This window comes from Apaloderma vittatum, unplaced genomic scaffold (assembly GCF_000703405.1).
Source record: "Apaloderma vittatum isolate BGI_N311 unplaced genomic scaffold, ASM70340v1 scaffold15793, whole genome shotgun sequence".
In the NCBI taxonomy this organism is placed as follows: Eukaryota; Metazoa; Chordata; class Aves; order Trogoniformes; family Trogonidae; genus Apaloderma; species Apaloderma vittatum.
The window spans coordinates 1-15,292 of record NW_009706574.1 but is presented as its reverse complement, the minus strand read 5'-3'; the positions used below and the strand labels follow the sequence as shown (position 1 = coordinate 15,292).

Genomic DNA, 15,292 nt, shown 5'->3' with positions numbered 1-15,292 from the left:
ACACACAGAGGTTCTACTGTCAGTTTGGAGTTAGACACTGTGTTGATTTCCCTGATCAAAACGGAATCCACTCACGCGCTCTGCCGTGTGCGTTTGTGGACAGAGTGGGGAATGTTGGACACCCGCTTCGAGTTTCTCCATGAGATTTGGTATATTTTTTTATTTGAAGTATACACAGTACTATGACTGCTATTCAGAAGTACTGTGGGGAATAATCCAGGCGGTTTGGCTTGTTAACAGTAATTTTCTCAGAAGCAAAGGAGTTTTGCTTCATTTTATGTTCCATTTGTAACCTAATGCAGTATTGCTAGTCTGGAAGGTTGGTAATGGTCATGCTGTATATCCATTAGTAAAGCTTGACATTTCTTAAAGAGAAAGTGGTTCACATTGGCGAGTTCCTTATTAGATTCCGCTCAGTAAAGATTTTTCCTTTAATGTGCAAACTTTCGTACTTTGGAATTACGGAAGACTTGGGGTTTGCCAAGCTCTAGGGAAAACTTCAGGTAGTTCTGTCTGTTCCGCTGCGAGAAGCTCTGTCTCACTTTTGTCACGCTGTTCTGCATCCTTCTCTCTTAGGACTGGATGAAAGCTCTGCAGATGTTTTGCAGTTTAAGGAAAACCAGCCCAGGAACATCAAATAAACGTCTGCGTCAGGTGAAGCTGATGTCATGGGGTTGGCTGTGCATGTGGAGCACTGTTTTGCTTCCTCATTGCAAAGCAATGCTGATGAATCTCAGATTTTTCCTTCCAGCTGTAGTAAATCCTGCACTTGCTTACTTTTTGTGAGTTTGATGCGATACCCTCGTGGAGCCAGCCAGGGTGACCTACACTTGGCTAAAATACCCACACGCACAGAGCCCAGCCTGGCTTCAGGCAACCTGCTCCGGCTTTGCCCGGCGTTATTTCCTGACTCATCGGACTCAGAGCGTGAGGAGTCACTGTTGGTATCGTCCTCACTTGCAGAATTTACTACATCAGAGAGACGTTAAAAACTCAACAGACGCATGTGATGTGTAAACAAAATATTCGCTTAACTAATATCATTGATTTTAAGAAACAAACTCGTGCCGAGCCAGGCTTGTGGCTTAATTTGTCTTTGGCCTCTTGAAAGTGCTGGTTTTGCCAGAATTTCCCCCGGGGCAGAGGACAGACAGACAGTCGTAAATGGCTGAGTCTGTCGCGATTGGGGAGTAGCAGGAAAGTCCTTCAAGAATCCCTGACGTTCTGGGGAGTTAGCAACATCGAATGCAGCTGTTTAGAAAAGCAGAGAAAGGAGCAAAATAAAACGTTTTTCAGGTCACACAACTATTCTGAGATTCACGTTAAAGGTGCTCGGATGCTTCCTAATAAATTACTAAATTAGGTGAGTTCACAGATGAAGTGGCAGGTGGAGCCGAGGGTTTCAAGTTGCAAAGGCAAAGCAAAAAGACAATCTGAAACAATTCTTTACTCAAAAAAAGCAAAGAAAACACTCATCTACATAAATTAGCATGTGATGTGTTGGGGGAATTTTATGTAATCTGTTAGGAAAGCACCAAATAAGCATTGTGGTTTTTTGGAATCTTCCAAGGTGCCAGTCTTTGATGTTGGTAAAATGTTCTGTGCGTAGAAAAGTTAATATTTGCAGATCCCCGTTTTTAAAAAGACGAAAACTAGACACACTAAAAACATGAGGCTGGGGTTTTGTTTTCAGTAATTATTTGAGTTACTCTTATTTTGTCACTGGTGCCTCTTAAAAGGTTGTTCTTTTACTTCTGTTCCTTACCCTTATTATTGGAAAATTTTGGTATGTAGTCAGTATTCATATATTAACATTAAGCCTCTGCACAGAGGATAGAAGAAATCATTCATTCATGTGTTTTGTATTTCCATTTTAGCAACAAGAGTAAATTTTTATTTATTTATTTTTTAGGTCAGCAGCCTAATTTTGCATGTAGAAGAAGCTCATACGCTCCCAGTAAAGCATTTTACTAATCCATATTGTAACATCTACCTGAACAGTGTCCAGGTAGCAAAAACACACATCAGGGAGGGGCAGAACCCTGTGTGGTCAGAGGAATTTGTCTTTGAGTAAGTGTTCATCTTGTTGAATTGCTGAGTTTCACTTTCAGATTGCTTTGCATTTAGCGTCCTTAACACTGTGGGCTCTTTTCCACGGGCTTTTCAGAAATACTGCGTATGTGTTGGTGCAGCAACAGGCCCTCAGCCACATTCAGGCCTGGGCAGAATTTTCTGCAGGCACCTCAGTATCTCTGTTCATGGAACTGTTGGGGGCTGGTAACAGAAACTCGGGATGGAAATGAGTTTATTCTAAACCTGAGAGCTAGCCAAGCATACCGTTAACTGAGGCTTTCTGTCTTCTCTCCTAGTGATCTTTCGTCTGATATTAATAGATTTGAGATAAGTCTTAGTAACAAAACGAAGAAGAGTAAAGACCCAGATATACGTAAGTATTTTTCTGTGAGTATAGTGCTGCCGTGGATACGTGGTGTGGTTTTCACTACTCTTGTCACAAGGGAATTAAGGATGTTTTTATGCCCCCTGTACCCCTGTGTGTGTGTGTTTCTGATGCCTGGTACTGGCTTTCTGTTAACGTTTTTACAGTGAGAACCGGTGTGGGTGATAAAATGCACAGAAATCCAGTGGCTCTCCTGGTGAGCTCTGGAGCAGTCGTGTGGTGCACGACGACTGCGCTTGACAGAAGCCACGAGGAAGAAGCTTTGAGTCTGAGTTTGCTCCATAAAATGCTGAGTTCCACAGTCTTCAGACTGATTGCATGGAATTCCTTCCCAGGTTCTTTGTGGCTTTCAGTGAGAAAGAGAAAGGGAGGAAACTTTAATCATAAAAAGAAAAAAATTGAAGTAACAGAGCCTTGGCAGTCCAAAGAAAATTTGCCTTCTTTTCTTTCCATTTTGCTTCATGTCTGCTTTCCTTGTGTCACTTTCTGGGCTTAAAGCTGAAGTTGCCTCAGAATCACTTTGAATGGGAAAAGATTCTTGGGCGTTTTACAGAAGTCACCAAGAATTTACTCTCCTTGTGTTACCAGACAGCTGCTGCTCAAGGTGTGGTTTTGTTTCTCCACCAGCAAATTAACAGCGAGCTGGTGAGGTCTGTTAGCTTCCTAGAAAAGGAGTTTGAAGAATGTGGATTCTCAGCTCTTAGATAGGGGAAAAAAACACAATGTTTTTTTTAAGTTTAGCTTTCTTCCCACAATGTGTTTTTAGTTGAAGGTTTTTTTGTTTGGTTTTTTTTTTCCTTATTCAAGGTATCTTGTTTCCCACCTACCTGTTCTGGAGCAGCTTCAGCTCTCTGCCTCTCTTTGCTGCCTGCAGGGCAGAATGCCCTCCCTGCCCACTTCCAGTTTGTTCCAAGATTTTTTCTTTGCCGTTGTGTTCAGAGCTGTCTGTTCCAAAGCCTGTCAGTGTTTATAATCTATGCCAGTTGTTTCCAGTTCGCATATATTGTGTTACTGGCCTGTTACATAGGCCTTGGTGCTAACTTATTGCATTTCTTAGGGGGGTTTTTTAAGACTTGTAGGGAACCCTCGACCAAAGTGGAAGAATTACAAGACACTTTGAATGCTCTTGCAGAACCTAATTCAATTTCAAACTACTTCTTGCTTCCTCTGACTAGAGAATTTTGTGTGTAGCGGGAGGAAGAGGGACACGTGCCCTCTGACAGACAAAAGGGCTCTGACTGCAGTTACGACTGTTCTTGCTCTGCTCTTGTATTTATTTGAGCTGCCAAACTCGTTATCCATCTGCACCACAGCTGTGCTTAGTTAAAGGACCTTGACAAGGGTAATTCTTGGAGTGCCATACTCGAGTGACTTTAGTGTTTCTGTAAGTTTGCTCCTCTCTGTCCAGATGAAGAAGGTCGTGTTGGCTTTGGACGTGTCCCACTGATGGGACGTGGTAGGAGGTTTCCTCACCTGGCGCAGGAGCAGGATTGGCTGAGTCTCCTGGTGGCAGCGTGAGCCAACAGCCCTTTCCTCCTGGGATAGGAGTTGCACTAAGCCAGCCTGCATGAAAAAGCGTTTCAGGCAGTCAGGGCTGGTACTGAACACTTCAGTACCAATTCTGTTTATTGTTTTCCGTTTCTCTAACTGTAAATTGCATAAGGATTTATTCAAATAAATATATGTATTATGGCTTGAAAACAACAGCACCTGCAGTGTGTTAGTAGAGTTCACCTCCTGCTGCTGCAAACTGGGGCCTTAAGTGTGATGAGACAGGTAAGTGGGAAATTGTTCAGGGCAGTGGTGTTAACTGGAGGGAAGTTCCAGTTTGGTTTTGCACCACGACAGCTTAATTTCGGGTTAGGTCATGCTGGAAAATAAACGTTTTTATAACGGAGGTGGTCGTCCCACGCAGGCGGGTCCGTAGAGCAGAGCATTGGCCAGTGTTACTTGCTGGCTCTTGTCTGTACCAGGGCCAAAGTTGTTTTTCGGAGTGGGAGGGTGGGCTGTGCAGGTGTGACTGGTGGCTGGGAGAGACAGGGTTTAGTTCACCATGCACTGAGCAGTTTTTTCTTTCTCAAGATTTCAGGTGGCTCTTACTCCGAATCAGTCATTAGATTTTATTTTTCCAAGAGTTTTTGGATGTCTCTGTTCCGTTCGGCCGGGGTAGACGAAGGCTTTGTTGGAAACTCAGATTCATTTCCAGCCTGCAGGCTGGAACAGACCTGACTCTGAGCTACTTCTCACATTGTTTCCCAGGTTATAATTGCTGAAAAAACAATCTTTTTGCTAAATATGATGCCCAAAGTTTCATTAGGAAATAAGCTATTAAGAAACAAGTTTTTTGTACTACTGTGCATCATCTCAAATATTGTCATTCTCTTTGGATCAAGGTCATTGTCAAGAGAATTCTTAACCTGTGTCTGGAGAGATCAATTATTGTTTGGATGTTCATGGGTTTTTTAATACATTTGTTTCTGTTTTAAAATGTGATAGGTTCCAAAGTATAAATATCCTAAATTTTTCAAGCAATAGCAGTCTCTTGCTGGAGGTGGCCGCCTAATTCAGTCTGAGCTGCTAACTAGGAGCAAGTCTTTCTCCTTACGATAGCAACTGTTCTGCAGATACTCTGCAGATATTTCTCTTCTGACCTTTTTTTTTTCCCTGCAAATCCAGCAACATGGTAGTATTTATGTTATAGCTATAAATGGCTACTGTAACCACAGGGAGAAATTAAATCATTGATTTATTCCAGATCCTATATTTTATTCACCGTTCTGCTCACAGGGAGGAATGTGCCAGCAGAGTGAGGTGAAAACCGCATTGCTCGGTCGCGGGTACAGGAGTTTGATGCTGGCGAGAAACATCCCAGGGAATCGGTTGATTTTCTGGTTTAAAGACATAGTCCGGGCCGCACTGGTGATAAGTGACCGGCTGCAGTGAATTGTTTTTCACACTGTTGGACTGACTTGGGTGCATCAGTCATGTGTGAATGCCCGTGCGGCATCTTTGCACGCGTGTGTGTGCGTTCCTGACAGAGAGTTTGGTGTTTCCTCGTCAGCTGCTGGGAGTCTGCTGAGCTGCTGCAGAGAGAGTCTGTTGATATGTTGGCGGCAAAAATCTCCATTGCTCCTATTAAAATTCTTCTGTGGTGTGCTGAAAATAAACTCTGTTTTTATTCAGTACTAGCCCTGTTTTGCTGGAGACACCTCACCTGAGCGATGCTTTTCTCCCGTCAGTGTTCATGCGCTGCCAGCTGAGCCGGTTGCAGAAGGGACACGCGACAGACGAGTGGTTCCAGCTCAGCTCCCACGTTCCACTCAAGGGCATCGAGCCGGGGTCTCTGCGTGTGCGAGCACGATACTCCATGGAGAGGATCATGCCAGAAGAGGAGTACAGTGAGTTTAAAGAGGTATGAAATTGTTAAACTTTCCGTGGCTTACCTCTCAAAATTCATTTTGTTGGTTTGTTGTGACAGATTTTAGTAACTTTGGTTGACATCATTAAATAATATTTATAGGGACACGTGTAAATCACTACAGATCCATAAAACCAGATTTTCGAAGGGTGTTGTGTCCTAATAGAAGCTTCTGAATATTTTAAAATTCCGTTTTTCTTTCAGCTCATACTCCAGAAAGAACTCCATGTAGTCTATGCGTTATCACATGTTTGTGGACAGGATAGAACACTGTTGGCTGGCATTTTATTGAAGATTTTTCTTCATGAGAAGCTTGAGTCCTTGTTGTTACGAACACTAAATGACAGGGAGATAAGCATGGAAGGTACTACGCTACATTGCACTGAAGTTTGCTGGAACCCTGGGCTGGCAAGGAGGGAGGGGCTCTGGCACGTTCTTTTTTTATTTATTTTTTTTCCTTGTCAAAGTGTAAACACAGCATCTTTTTCCTCTGCTTTTTGTTGTCTTTTCTCACCTTTCCACTTTGCTGTTTGGGTTTTTTTTTCAGATGAAGCTACCACCTTGTTCCGCGCCACCACTTTGGCAAGCACACTCATGGAGCAGTACATGAAAGCCACAGCAACAAGTTTTGTTCACCATGCGCTGAAAGACTCGATACTCAAGATAATGGAGAGCAAGCAGTCCTGTGAGGTGATACTCTGAATGATGTTCTTAAACATTTTGGTTTGTTGACACAGTTCTCTACTAGTTTTTATGTTCTATCTTTGAGGTAAATGTTGGCTTCAGAAACAGTTATTAACCTCTCAAAAGTAAAAATCTATTTACATGTGAAGGAACTGAATTAATTGAGGTGGTTTTTTGTCCTAGATTTTGCTTTTGGATAATATTCATAGTAGAACCTTTTTTTTTTTTATTAAAATATCTTTAAATTATTTCTTCTTTGGCAGTTGTAGGCTGTTCTGTAGCAGATACTGAGTATTCTAACCTCAGTAACTTGTAGTGAACTGAAGGCATTGTAGAAATCGATGTCTGAACTTTAGTTATTTAAAATGTCTTGATATTAAAAAATTGCTGAAACCGTTTTTAGAATGGCCTCCTAACTCCTGTGTGTAACTTAATTGAGGAAAGGATGGGAGTCCTCAGAAATTGGGATTGAGAGAGGCGAAAAGTCACACAGATGCGTCATGGTAGTATCGGAGCTGTTTAAAAAAAAAAAAAAAAAAGCAGCAGCCTGGTGTGTTAGAACTTAAAACTTTTGCTTCTTCACGTTTCCTGACCAGCCGTTGAGACAGACTTGAGTTCCCCCAGAGACTTGTACAGCTGCAGAATATTCAGTTTTCTCTGAAGTGGTGTTCAGTGCACACGAAATTACACGTCCTTCTGATGAGGAGAAGAAACATACTATTTTGCTCTCTTTGTTCTAGTTGAATCCCTCGAAGTTAGAAAAAAATGAAGATGTAAACACTAATTTGGCACATCTACTCAGCATTCTTTCGGAGCTGGTGGAGAAAATATTCATGGCTGCAGAGATACTGCCTCCGTAAGTTCCCAGTTCTCTGCTCAGATTTGTATTTGAAATTTCCTGTTTGTGTGAATTACGTTGCACCTGAGGAAGATGTTCTTGCTGTGCATCTTCTGCTGATCGGTTCCAAGAGTAGTGCCTCGGGATTGCTGTGCGCACGCAGAAGGAATGTGGAAGGCCAGAAAAATAACTCTGGAATTAAAAGGTTTTTTTGCAAAAGCCTTTGTCTGGCATGTGTGATTTCCTTTGAAGGAGAAACTGCTGGACCCGAGAGATCAGGAAAAGAAGAATCACAAAATTAATCAGTCTCTCATTTCCACAAAAAAGGAGAAGACAGTAGTGGCTAGCAAACAACTATATATATTTAAGATGATTACAAATTCTTTCCAGTCCTCCTCCTCTGAGATGGATTAGCAGAATATTAAAAATATTAAAATATGAGCAGATAGTAAAGAATGGTACCTTGCTATGGTTGTTTTTGTCTGCTAAGGAAAGACGGAAGTTATTTTTTTTAACTTTTTTTAATTTGCTACAATAACTTGTTGTCATAATTCAGATTTGAGCCATCTCGTAAGCAGTGGCTAGTACCAACAGTTTTCTTGCACTGTGTCCCCAGCTTCTAAAGCACACAAAATCCTCAATTTTGAGGTGGCAGAGTGGCACAGAAGTTTCTTTTCTCTTCTCTGGTGTCAGTGCTGGCAAGGTTGGCGTTCAAAGTTGCACTCATTTTGAAGTATATGGGGCAGTTCTCAACATTTTCTGAAGTGCGCCACGATTTTCCCGCTTTTTAGTGGGAGAGGACTGCTGCTGTGTTTGCAAGGTGTTTAAACACCTAGCCTAGACTAGTTAACCATCAAATTCTTTTTTAAAGGGAAATACTCCTTAAGAAACAGGAAACAGTTGTGAAACATTTAATGCAATATTTGCTGAATTGTGTGTAGAATTGTGTATGAATGGAGGCTTTTCCTTACCATTTATCAATATAGTTCTTAATATAAATTTGCAAATTTAGACATCGACTTAGTAAGTTTATTAACTTCTAAATTAACTCTGAGCTAAAGTTAATTTAAAGCTTATGTGTAAATTACAAATGTAGAATTGGCAATGGTTCTGTGTCGAGAAGGAGGTTGGTCTAGGTCCTGGCTGGCTGGCTCTGTGCAACCCTCTGAGCGTAACGGGATGAGTAATTGGCCATTATTTTTGCAGGACGTTGAGGTATATTTATGGATGCCTACAGAAGTCTGTCCAAAACAAGTGGCCAGCTAATACCACCATGAGAACCAGAGTTGTGAGGTAGGTTACTTGGCATTTTATTCTGAAAATAATCTTTTCGGCTCCTGCAAAGGACATACCTGGGTGTGCTGTTCTGTTCCCTTCAGAGGCAGCGCTGTGCGGTGCCCGCGCGGCTCACAGCAGCCTGAAGGTGTTTGCGGTGCTGAGCCTTGATCTCCCAGCTGAGCGTTACGAGCTCCTGATCGTGTTCCCAAAGCCCTGCCTGACAATGGCACTGCGGGTGTCGCGGTTTTAACATGTTGTTGGCTGGGGTTTTGTCGGGTTGTACAGACTAATCTAAACCAGCAGATTCTTCTTTTGTGCTGGGAATGGAGGAATTCTCTCAAAGGAGTAGCTCACTTTTTTGGTACCTGTAGAGAGAGAGCAGTGACCCCTGAGGATCGTGGTCCTGTCCTGTCGGGGGGCACTGGGGCTCAGTGTGTAGCCTGTGTTAATTGCTGGAGAAATCCCACGTGGTTAAGATCCATACCCTTTAAAATGCAGCCCCAGCGTGGTGGGAGTCTTTTAACACCTTCTCATAAAGACGACCGTGCTGCTGTTGGATCTCAGAGGGTACCGAATGCCCTGGGACATGTGCCCTTCTGCATCAGAGGAGGCTCCTGATGGGGCTGCTCGTTCTGGGCACCGCGAGCCAGCGCTCTGCTGGCTTCTGACAACACCCAATTCTTGCTGTCCCAGTCCTGGTTCATCTCTCTGCTCCAGCTGAGCCATGCTGGAACATTCCAAAGCTCCTCACAAGCAGCTGCAGGAGGTTGCCGAACCCGGCTGCTCCGAGCCAGCCACAGGAGCTCCCGCACACACTCATAAACCTCTTCCTCTAGCGCCGTCCATCGCCAGCGCAGCCTGGACAGAAACCTTTGGTAAAGGTGTGCTCTTGGTGCTGCTTTTCCAAACACCTCTGCTGCGGGTTTTAGGGGTATCAGAGCCACATCTTCCCCTTTTTTTGCGGTGTCCAGCACTCACACATGTTCTGCTGAGGTCAGTCAGTCTCTGGTGGAGGGAGTCTTCAGAGAATTTGTCTTGGACACCAGGAGCCTCCTGGTGTCCCAGGGCCCCGTGCAGGGACATTGCCCTCAAGTCAGGGCTGCTCTTGCTGTGGGAACCCCCTCGTGCCTTGAGGGGCAAACCTGCTGGAAGGCTCTGGAGCTCGGCAGCGAATACCACGTCTCTTTCTGTTCCTCACCATCTCTGGAGAGAACCACAGGGCTTTCCTCAGAGGACACAGCTCACACTTGGGGTTTTCCGTAGGTCTCCGCTGGATGCTGCAGATAACGGGTCCCTGCTCGTGTGACGTTAGCCTTCACAAGGGGACACCAGTGATTTCTTCCTAGAGTAGAGAGTTTCACAGCCTTCAGTGATGATGGTTGTCTTTTGTTGCACTAATTTCAGTCCAGGACTGATTAAACATTCAGAGTGGGGCAGACGGTTGTAGATGTCTGGGTATCTTCTGTGCCGTATCAGTCAGAAGGTGCTGCCGTTTCATGTAGATATTCTAAATTTCGGCAGTCTGACCAGTGTTGGAAGCACCAGATGTTCTGTACCAGCAAGGTGTGTGCGAGTTCATAGCTTGTTTCCCTTCAGCTTTGGGCACTTTAAAAGAGGGGTTTGTCTATGTGCCATGACTTCAAAATTAGTTACTTCCTCGTAGCTTTAAATTCACACCCTAGAAGATACTTTGGCTTCACATGTGGCCAAGAACTGTTGTCTTACCAGCCCATAATGCACAGGTTTTGGAGAAGTGATAAACATCTGTAACAGTGTATATCACGTCTTGGACATATGCAGGGTGCATTCACCTCACTTGTCATTTTCAAGTCATCAGGACTCAGCCGTCACTGCGGTAACCAACAGACGGCGCAGCGCAGGGTCCCTTTCCTCCTTCTACAAATGGTCAGGCTTTGGTATTGCTGTGGTCGAACACCAGGCTGCTGGTTGTGTCCAGGCAATCTGAACAAAATTAAGGGTGAGTCGATAGCTGAAGTTGGTCCGTGTGTCACGTCGTAGTATGGCAATTAGCCAGAATTGAGGATCACCCGAGGTGGACGTGTCTTACTTCTGCCAACAGCTAGGTTTCCTTACACTGCTGAAGGCTGTTCAGGGTGTCTGTGGAATGAATTCCTAGCTCCACAACCAAAGCAGAACACTTTTTTTTTCCCCCCCCCTAGCTTTCTGGGTGGCAGCAGTTACTTTGTGGAGGCAAGTGGCAGATCCTTTGTCACTCTCCACTGCAGCACTGCCACCAGGAGACCAACCAGCTTGGGCTGACCTCAGGCTGCGCTGCTGCCGGGAGAGAGCTTCCCTCTGCCCTGTGCCCCTGCTCGCCGTGCCCTGGCACGGGGTGGCTGCAGGAGGGAGGGATGCCTCGACCAGGCAGACGATCAGAAGCCTTTAGGAGGCTGGAGACCAGGGGCTCCTTGTTTTGGAACCCGTGTGGTCTGAGATGATCTTCAGTATCGCTTTGCAGTTGAGCTCCTCTGACCTGGTAATTGGGAAATCAATATGCCTGTTCTTCCAGCCTTTACTATAGTTGAAGTCATAGCTTGATATTCTTAATTTTTTAACGTGTTTACAGAAACCGGGCTCGTTGGTTAGTGTCTGTCTCAAAAAGGTACTGTGCTAACTGAAGTTTTTACTGACTGCACAATTCTATATTAATTCTCCAAAACACACTTTTCTTCCCTTTTCAGTGGCTTTGTTTTCCTTCGACTGATTTGCCCTGCTATCCTGAACCCAAGGATGTTTAATATCATCTCAGGTGACTATACTGAATTCATACTTTGTACAGTAGTAGGCATGAAATCACTGCGGTGTCGAATGTAGCAAAATACAAAGTTTGTTTGAACACAAAGTCGCGTTGCCCGTGGTCGCTTCACTGACTTCTCCTGCAGAAAGCACCCAGCGTCTGCTTTCCACTGTGACAGGTCAGAGTGCAGTGACCCCCAATATCATTTCAAAGTCCAGAAAAACATACATTATTTTATGTAAAGGTACAATTTTGAATTAAAGTCTAACAACATGGAATATATTCTAGCATTCTGAAAAATCTGTTTGATCTTCAGATGTCGCTTTGAATATGATGCAGTGCCAAGGCTAATGGCTGAAACTCAGTGAATGAGACTTAGAAAATTAAAAATCTGTCTGCAGAGCTTGGAATACATCGGTGTGCCTTGGAAACTGTGCTTGAATGACGTGTCTGAGCATTGTGCTTGGGTAGCTTCCAGCCACTGGAGGAGTCTGTACCTGGACGCCGTAAACACAGCCCATCTCAAACAGGAATCGAGAGAGGGGGCGAGCGTTTGGCCGAGGCGGGTTGTGCGGCTGGGAACGGGAGCCTGGGCTGACTTCGAGGTGTTTGCCGCGGTGAATCCTCTCCGGCGGTTGCCGTGGGGCTCCCCTGCTGTGAAGCTGTAGCTTTGAGGGCATGGATCGTCCCACAACACCTGCTATAAGCATCCAGAAAAATTTTGGGGGCGTTTTTTAACTTAACGTGGGAGGGAAAAAAAAGGAAAGGCATAAACTACTGAAACCTCTTTTACTGAAGTTAAAATATTCAGACGTATGAGTTGCTCAGCTTTGAAAGGTTTTGCATATGTAACCCTTCGTCTTTTTGCTCCTTTTTTTTGGTTTTTTGTGGCAAAGATCACCCCAAGTTAGAGGGCATTTAGTTTGCACTAGGCATTGCTCTTCCCTCTCTAGCATTTTCTTTTTACCAGTAAAATACTGGTTTGGAAAGAGGAGGAAGTCAGAATTCTGAGTCAGAAACACTTTTTCTTTATTCATAGACAGTTTTCAAGAAAATTGCATTTTCTATCACCTCTCTTTAAGCTACACTACATTAGAAATGCTGTGCTGAACAGCAAGTTCCTTTCACTCAGAAATCAGTTCCATACGTGCTTTGGAGAAAGAATTTGAGAACCGTGTCATGGTACACAATGATCCTTTTCCCCAGGATTTCATTATCTTCTGGTAATTTGCAAGTTGGGTACCTCTGTGTCTGCCTATGTGAAAACCTACTTACAAATCTGAGCAATCTCTTTTAAGCTTGTCTGTTAAAGTCCTGCTCACGAACATCCAGATGATGTTCTTGACTGCTGCCAAGGTAAACTTCCAGACTCTGTGCAGGGCTTTTAGAGCCATTAAAAAAAAAAAAAAGCTGTGAGGCATCTTCCTTTTGGAGCAAAGCTTCCAGCATAACTTCTTCCCATAACTGGGGAAAAAAATATTCTGAGTGTACAGGTACAGCTCAGTGTGAGCAGCAATCCCCATCACCTGGACAACTGATTGAAGAGAAAAAAAAAAATCATCTTTGTTTCAGAATTAAAACACAAAAGATGCAGGTAGACAACGAAGAACCTGTAGCACTCTTAAGAATTATAAAATTTAGAGCTTATATAATGAACATCTCAATTTTGGAACACTTCAAACCTGGCTTTCAACCAGGACATTTACTGTCACTGGAGGGAAAAATAATTTTGTGAGATAGTACTGGGTGATACATGTTGAAAAAGGCAATTTGAAGTGAGTAAGTGGTTAATGTGAAGTGTTAAGTGTAACGTTAAGAAGAGCAGGTGACCATAATTTTATGGAAATACAAGCCATGACTGCATGAAATGTTCACCCTGTGCTTCCTGATGGCAGTAAATCAAAGTGCAATTTGTATAACTTGAAATTTTACTTCATGAAGTGACATCTGCCACATGCACTTAGTTCTGTTATACTATTAAAAATACTTTATTCTCTGAAGAAATACGAGTTGGAAAAGAGCTTTACTTTCATGTGACTGCTGTTAGTTTTAAATGGAACAGTCATTAATGCTTTATTTGTGTTCTTGCCAGATTCTCCTTCCCCCACTGCTGCAAGAACACTGACGCTGGTCGCCAAGTCTGTGCAGAATTTAGCAAACCTGGTCGAATTTGGAGCCAAGGTGAATATAATTTTACACACACAGAACAGCCTAGAACTATGTTTTCAGTACATTTTGGTGGCTTCCGTGTGATACCTGCAAAAATCCATTGTCATTTCGTGCCCAGTGCCCAGCACGTGACCTTGTCACGGAGGAGGTCTCGTCGCTGCAGTTTGTTCTGTCCCGTCCTTCAGAGCTGAGCAGGGTGTGGGTTGGAGCTGGAGCAGCAGCCTAAAGTCTGGTCAGAGTGGGAAGGGGAGCCATAATCGTCTGAGAGAAAGCGATCTAGAAACTGGCATCAGTGGCTTGGTACCTGCCCTGAGGATTTTGGATCTGGCAGTAGGAGCACCAGCCCGTTAAAACAATTACTGAACAAATGCTGGTACCAGCAATAGCTATTGCAGAGAGTGATGCAACTGTGTGGAGGCTGTGAGAGCAGAGATAAATCCCAGAGGCTGCAGAGACAACAGCAGAGTGTGTGCAGTGTTCTTCCTTCCATTGGCAACAGCAGGGGCAGCAGCCCTGCTCCAGTATTTCCTGAGTATGAGGGGAGAAGTGGGGGAGTCAGAGCTCAGCAAAAGTGTCCACCATGGTACAACAGGGCACAACAGGCTCCTTCTGGAGTGTTGGCATCAAAAAAGACAACTCAGAATTGCTGGAGTGGGAATCTGTGATGTGAAGGAATCAGAAGAACACGTGCTCTGCCTGAAATGAGAGAGGCTGTTTCTGCTCTGCCATTCATTGTTTGATGCCAGAGGGGAGGCCTCGTTCACTGATAATGGTGTGAGACACCCCACACACACCTGTTGTACCTCTGTACAGTAATTAACTTTCAGACTGAGACTAACCAGGCCAAAATGCCCAGCTTGGTATCGATCTATCCAAGAATTGCCGGCGTCTGACTTAGCCCCCTCCCCACTTTCGCCATCTGTTCGCGCACTCCCTGGGACAGTGTTCTCCGTGGCAGAGCACCTCACAGCACCCCTGCTGTTGGTACTCACAGTCCCGCTGCCAGGCGCGATTCACGTTGTAAATCAAGGGCATGTTCTGCACTGCAGAGCCCCAGCTTTCCGTGAAGGTTCTACTGTGACACTAGGAGAATGCCAGCAACAACTGTCTCAGTTTCCAGGTTGCAACCTGGTTGAAAAATCAGTGTGTTGACTTAGGCATAGTGGCCGTGACCTCAGGGCTGGCATTGGGAAGTTTTTCTCTAGGAAGGCAAGCTTTAGTCAAAGAACAGGAAAGATGGTGCTGATTCCTGACCACACCTTTGAAAGTAGAGCACCTGTTCACTGCAGCCAGGTGCTGGGACACGTTCATCTTAATGCAAATACACGTCTTTAGGCTTGTTTAAGCAAACTTCTGAATCTGAGAAATATAAGAAAATGGAGGCTTCTGTAGCTTTTTGGGTGGCTGCACGCCAGTTACTAGAAATGCACGTGCAGAAGTAAAATCACTCCAGATGACATTCTTGTTTTGCAGAGTCATTTGTCTGACTGAACTGTGTTCACTTCAGGTATGGCAATTATCTTGGCATTGAATTTATTATAATGACTACTTTTAAAAATTACTAGGAGCCATATATGGAAGGGGTCAATCCATTCATCAAGAGCAACAAACATCGCATGATCATGTTCTTGGACGAGCTTGGGGTAAGTAGAATCGTGGAATCATAGAACATTTTCAGCTGGAAGAGAC

General features: G+C 44.1%; 1 protein-coding gene across 1 annotated transcript in view; it reads left to right on the top strand.

The window, feature by feature from the left end:
* Positions 1–15,246, top strand: part of RASA1 (RAS p21 protein activator (GTPase activating protein) 1) — a gene marked incomplete at its 3' end in the record, with an annotated part of 44,962 nt that extends 29,716 nt beyond the window's left edge. Inside the window, exons 13-23 of the mRNA XM_009865854.1 lie at positions 577–654; positions 1,913–2,070; positions 2,370–2,446; positions 5,698–5,870; positions 6,081–6,240; positions 6,424–6,566; positions 7,301–7,416; positions 8,605–8,691; positions 11,379–11,446; positions 13,527–13,615; positions 15,169–15,246. Of these exons, the coding sequence (XP_009864156.1) occupies positions 577–654; positions 1,913–2,070; positions 2,370–2,446; positions 5,698–5,870; positions 6,081–6,240; positions 6,424–6,566; positions 7,301–7,416; positions 8,605–8,691; positions 11,379–11,446; positions 13,527–13,615; positions 15,169–15,246 (1,227 nt within the window). The remainder of the gene's footprint in view (positions 1–576; positions 655–1,912; positions 2,071–2,369; positions 2,447–5,697; positions 5,871–6,080; positions 6,241–6,423; positions 6,567–7,300; positions 7,417–8,604; positions 8,692–11,378; positions 11,447–13,526; positions 13,616–15,168) is intronic.
* Between the last annotated feature and the right edge of the window lie 46 nt (positions 15,247–15,292).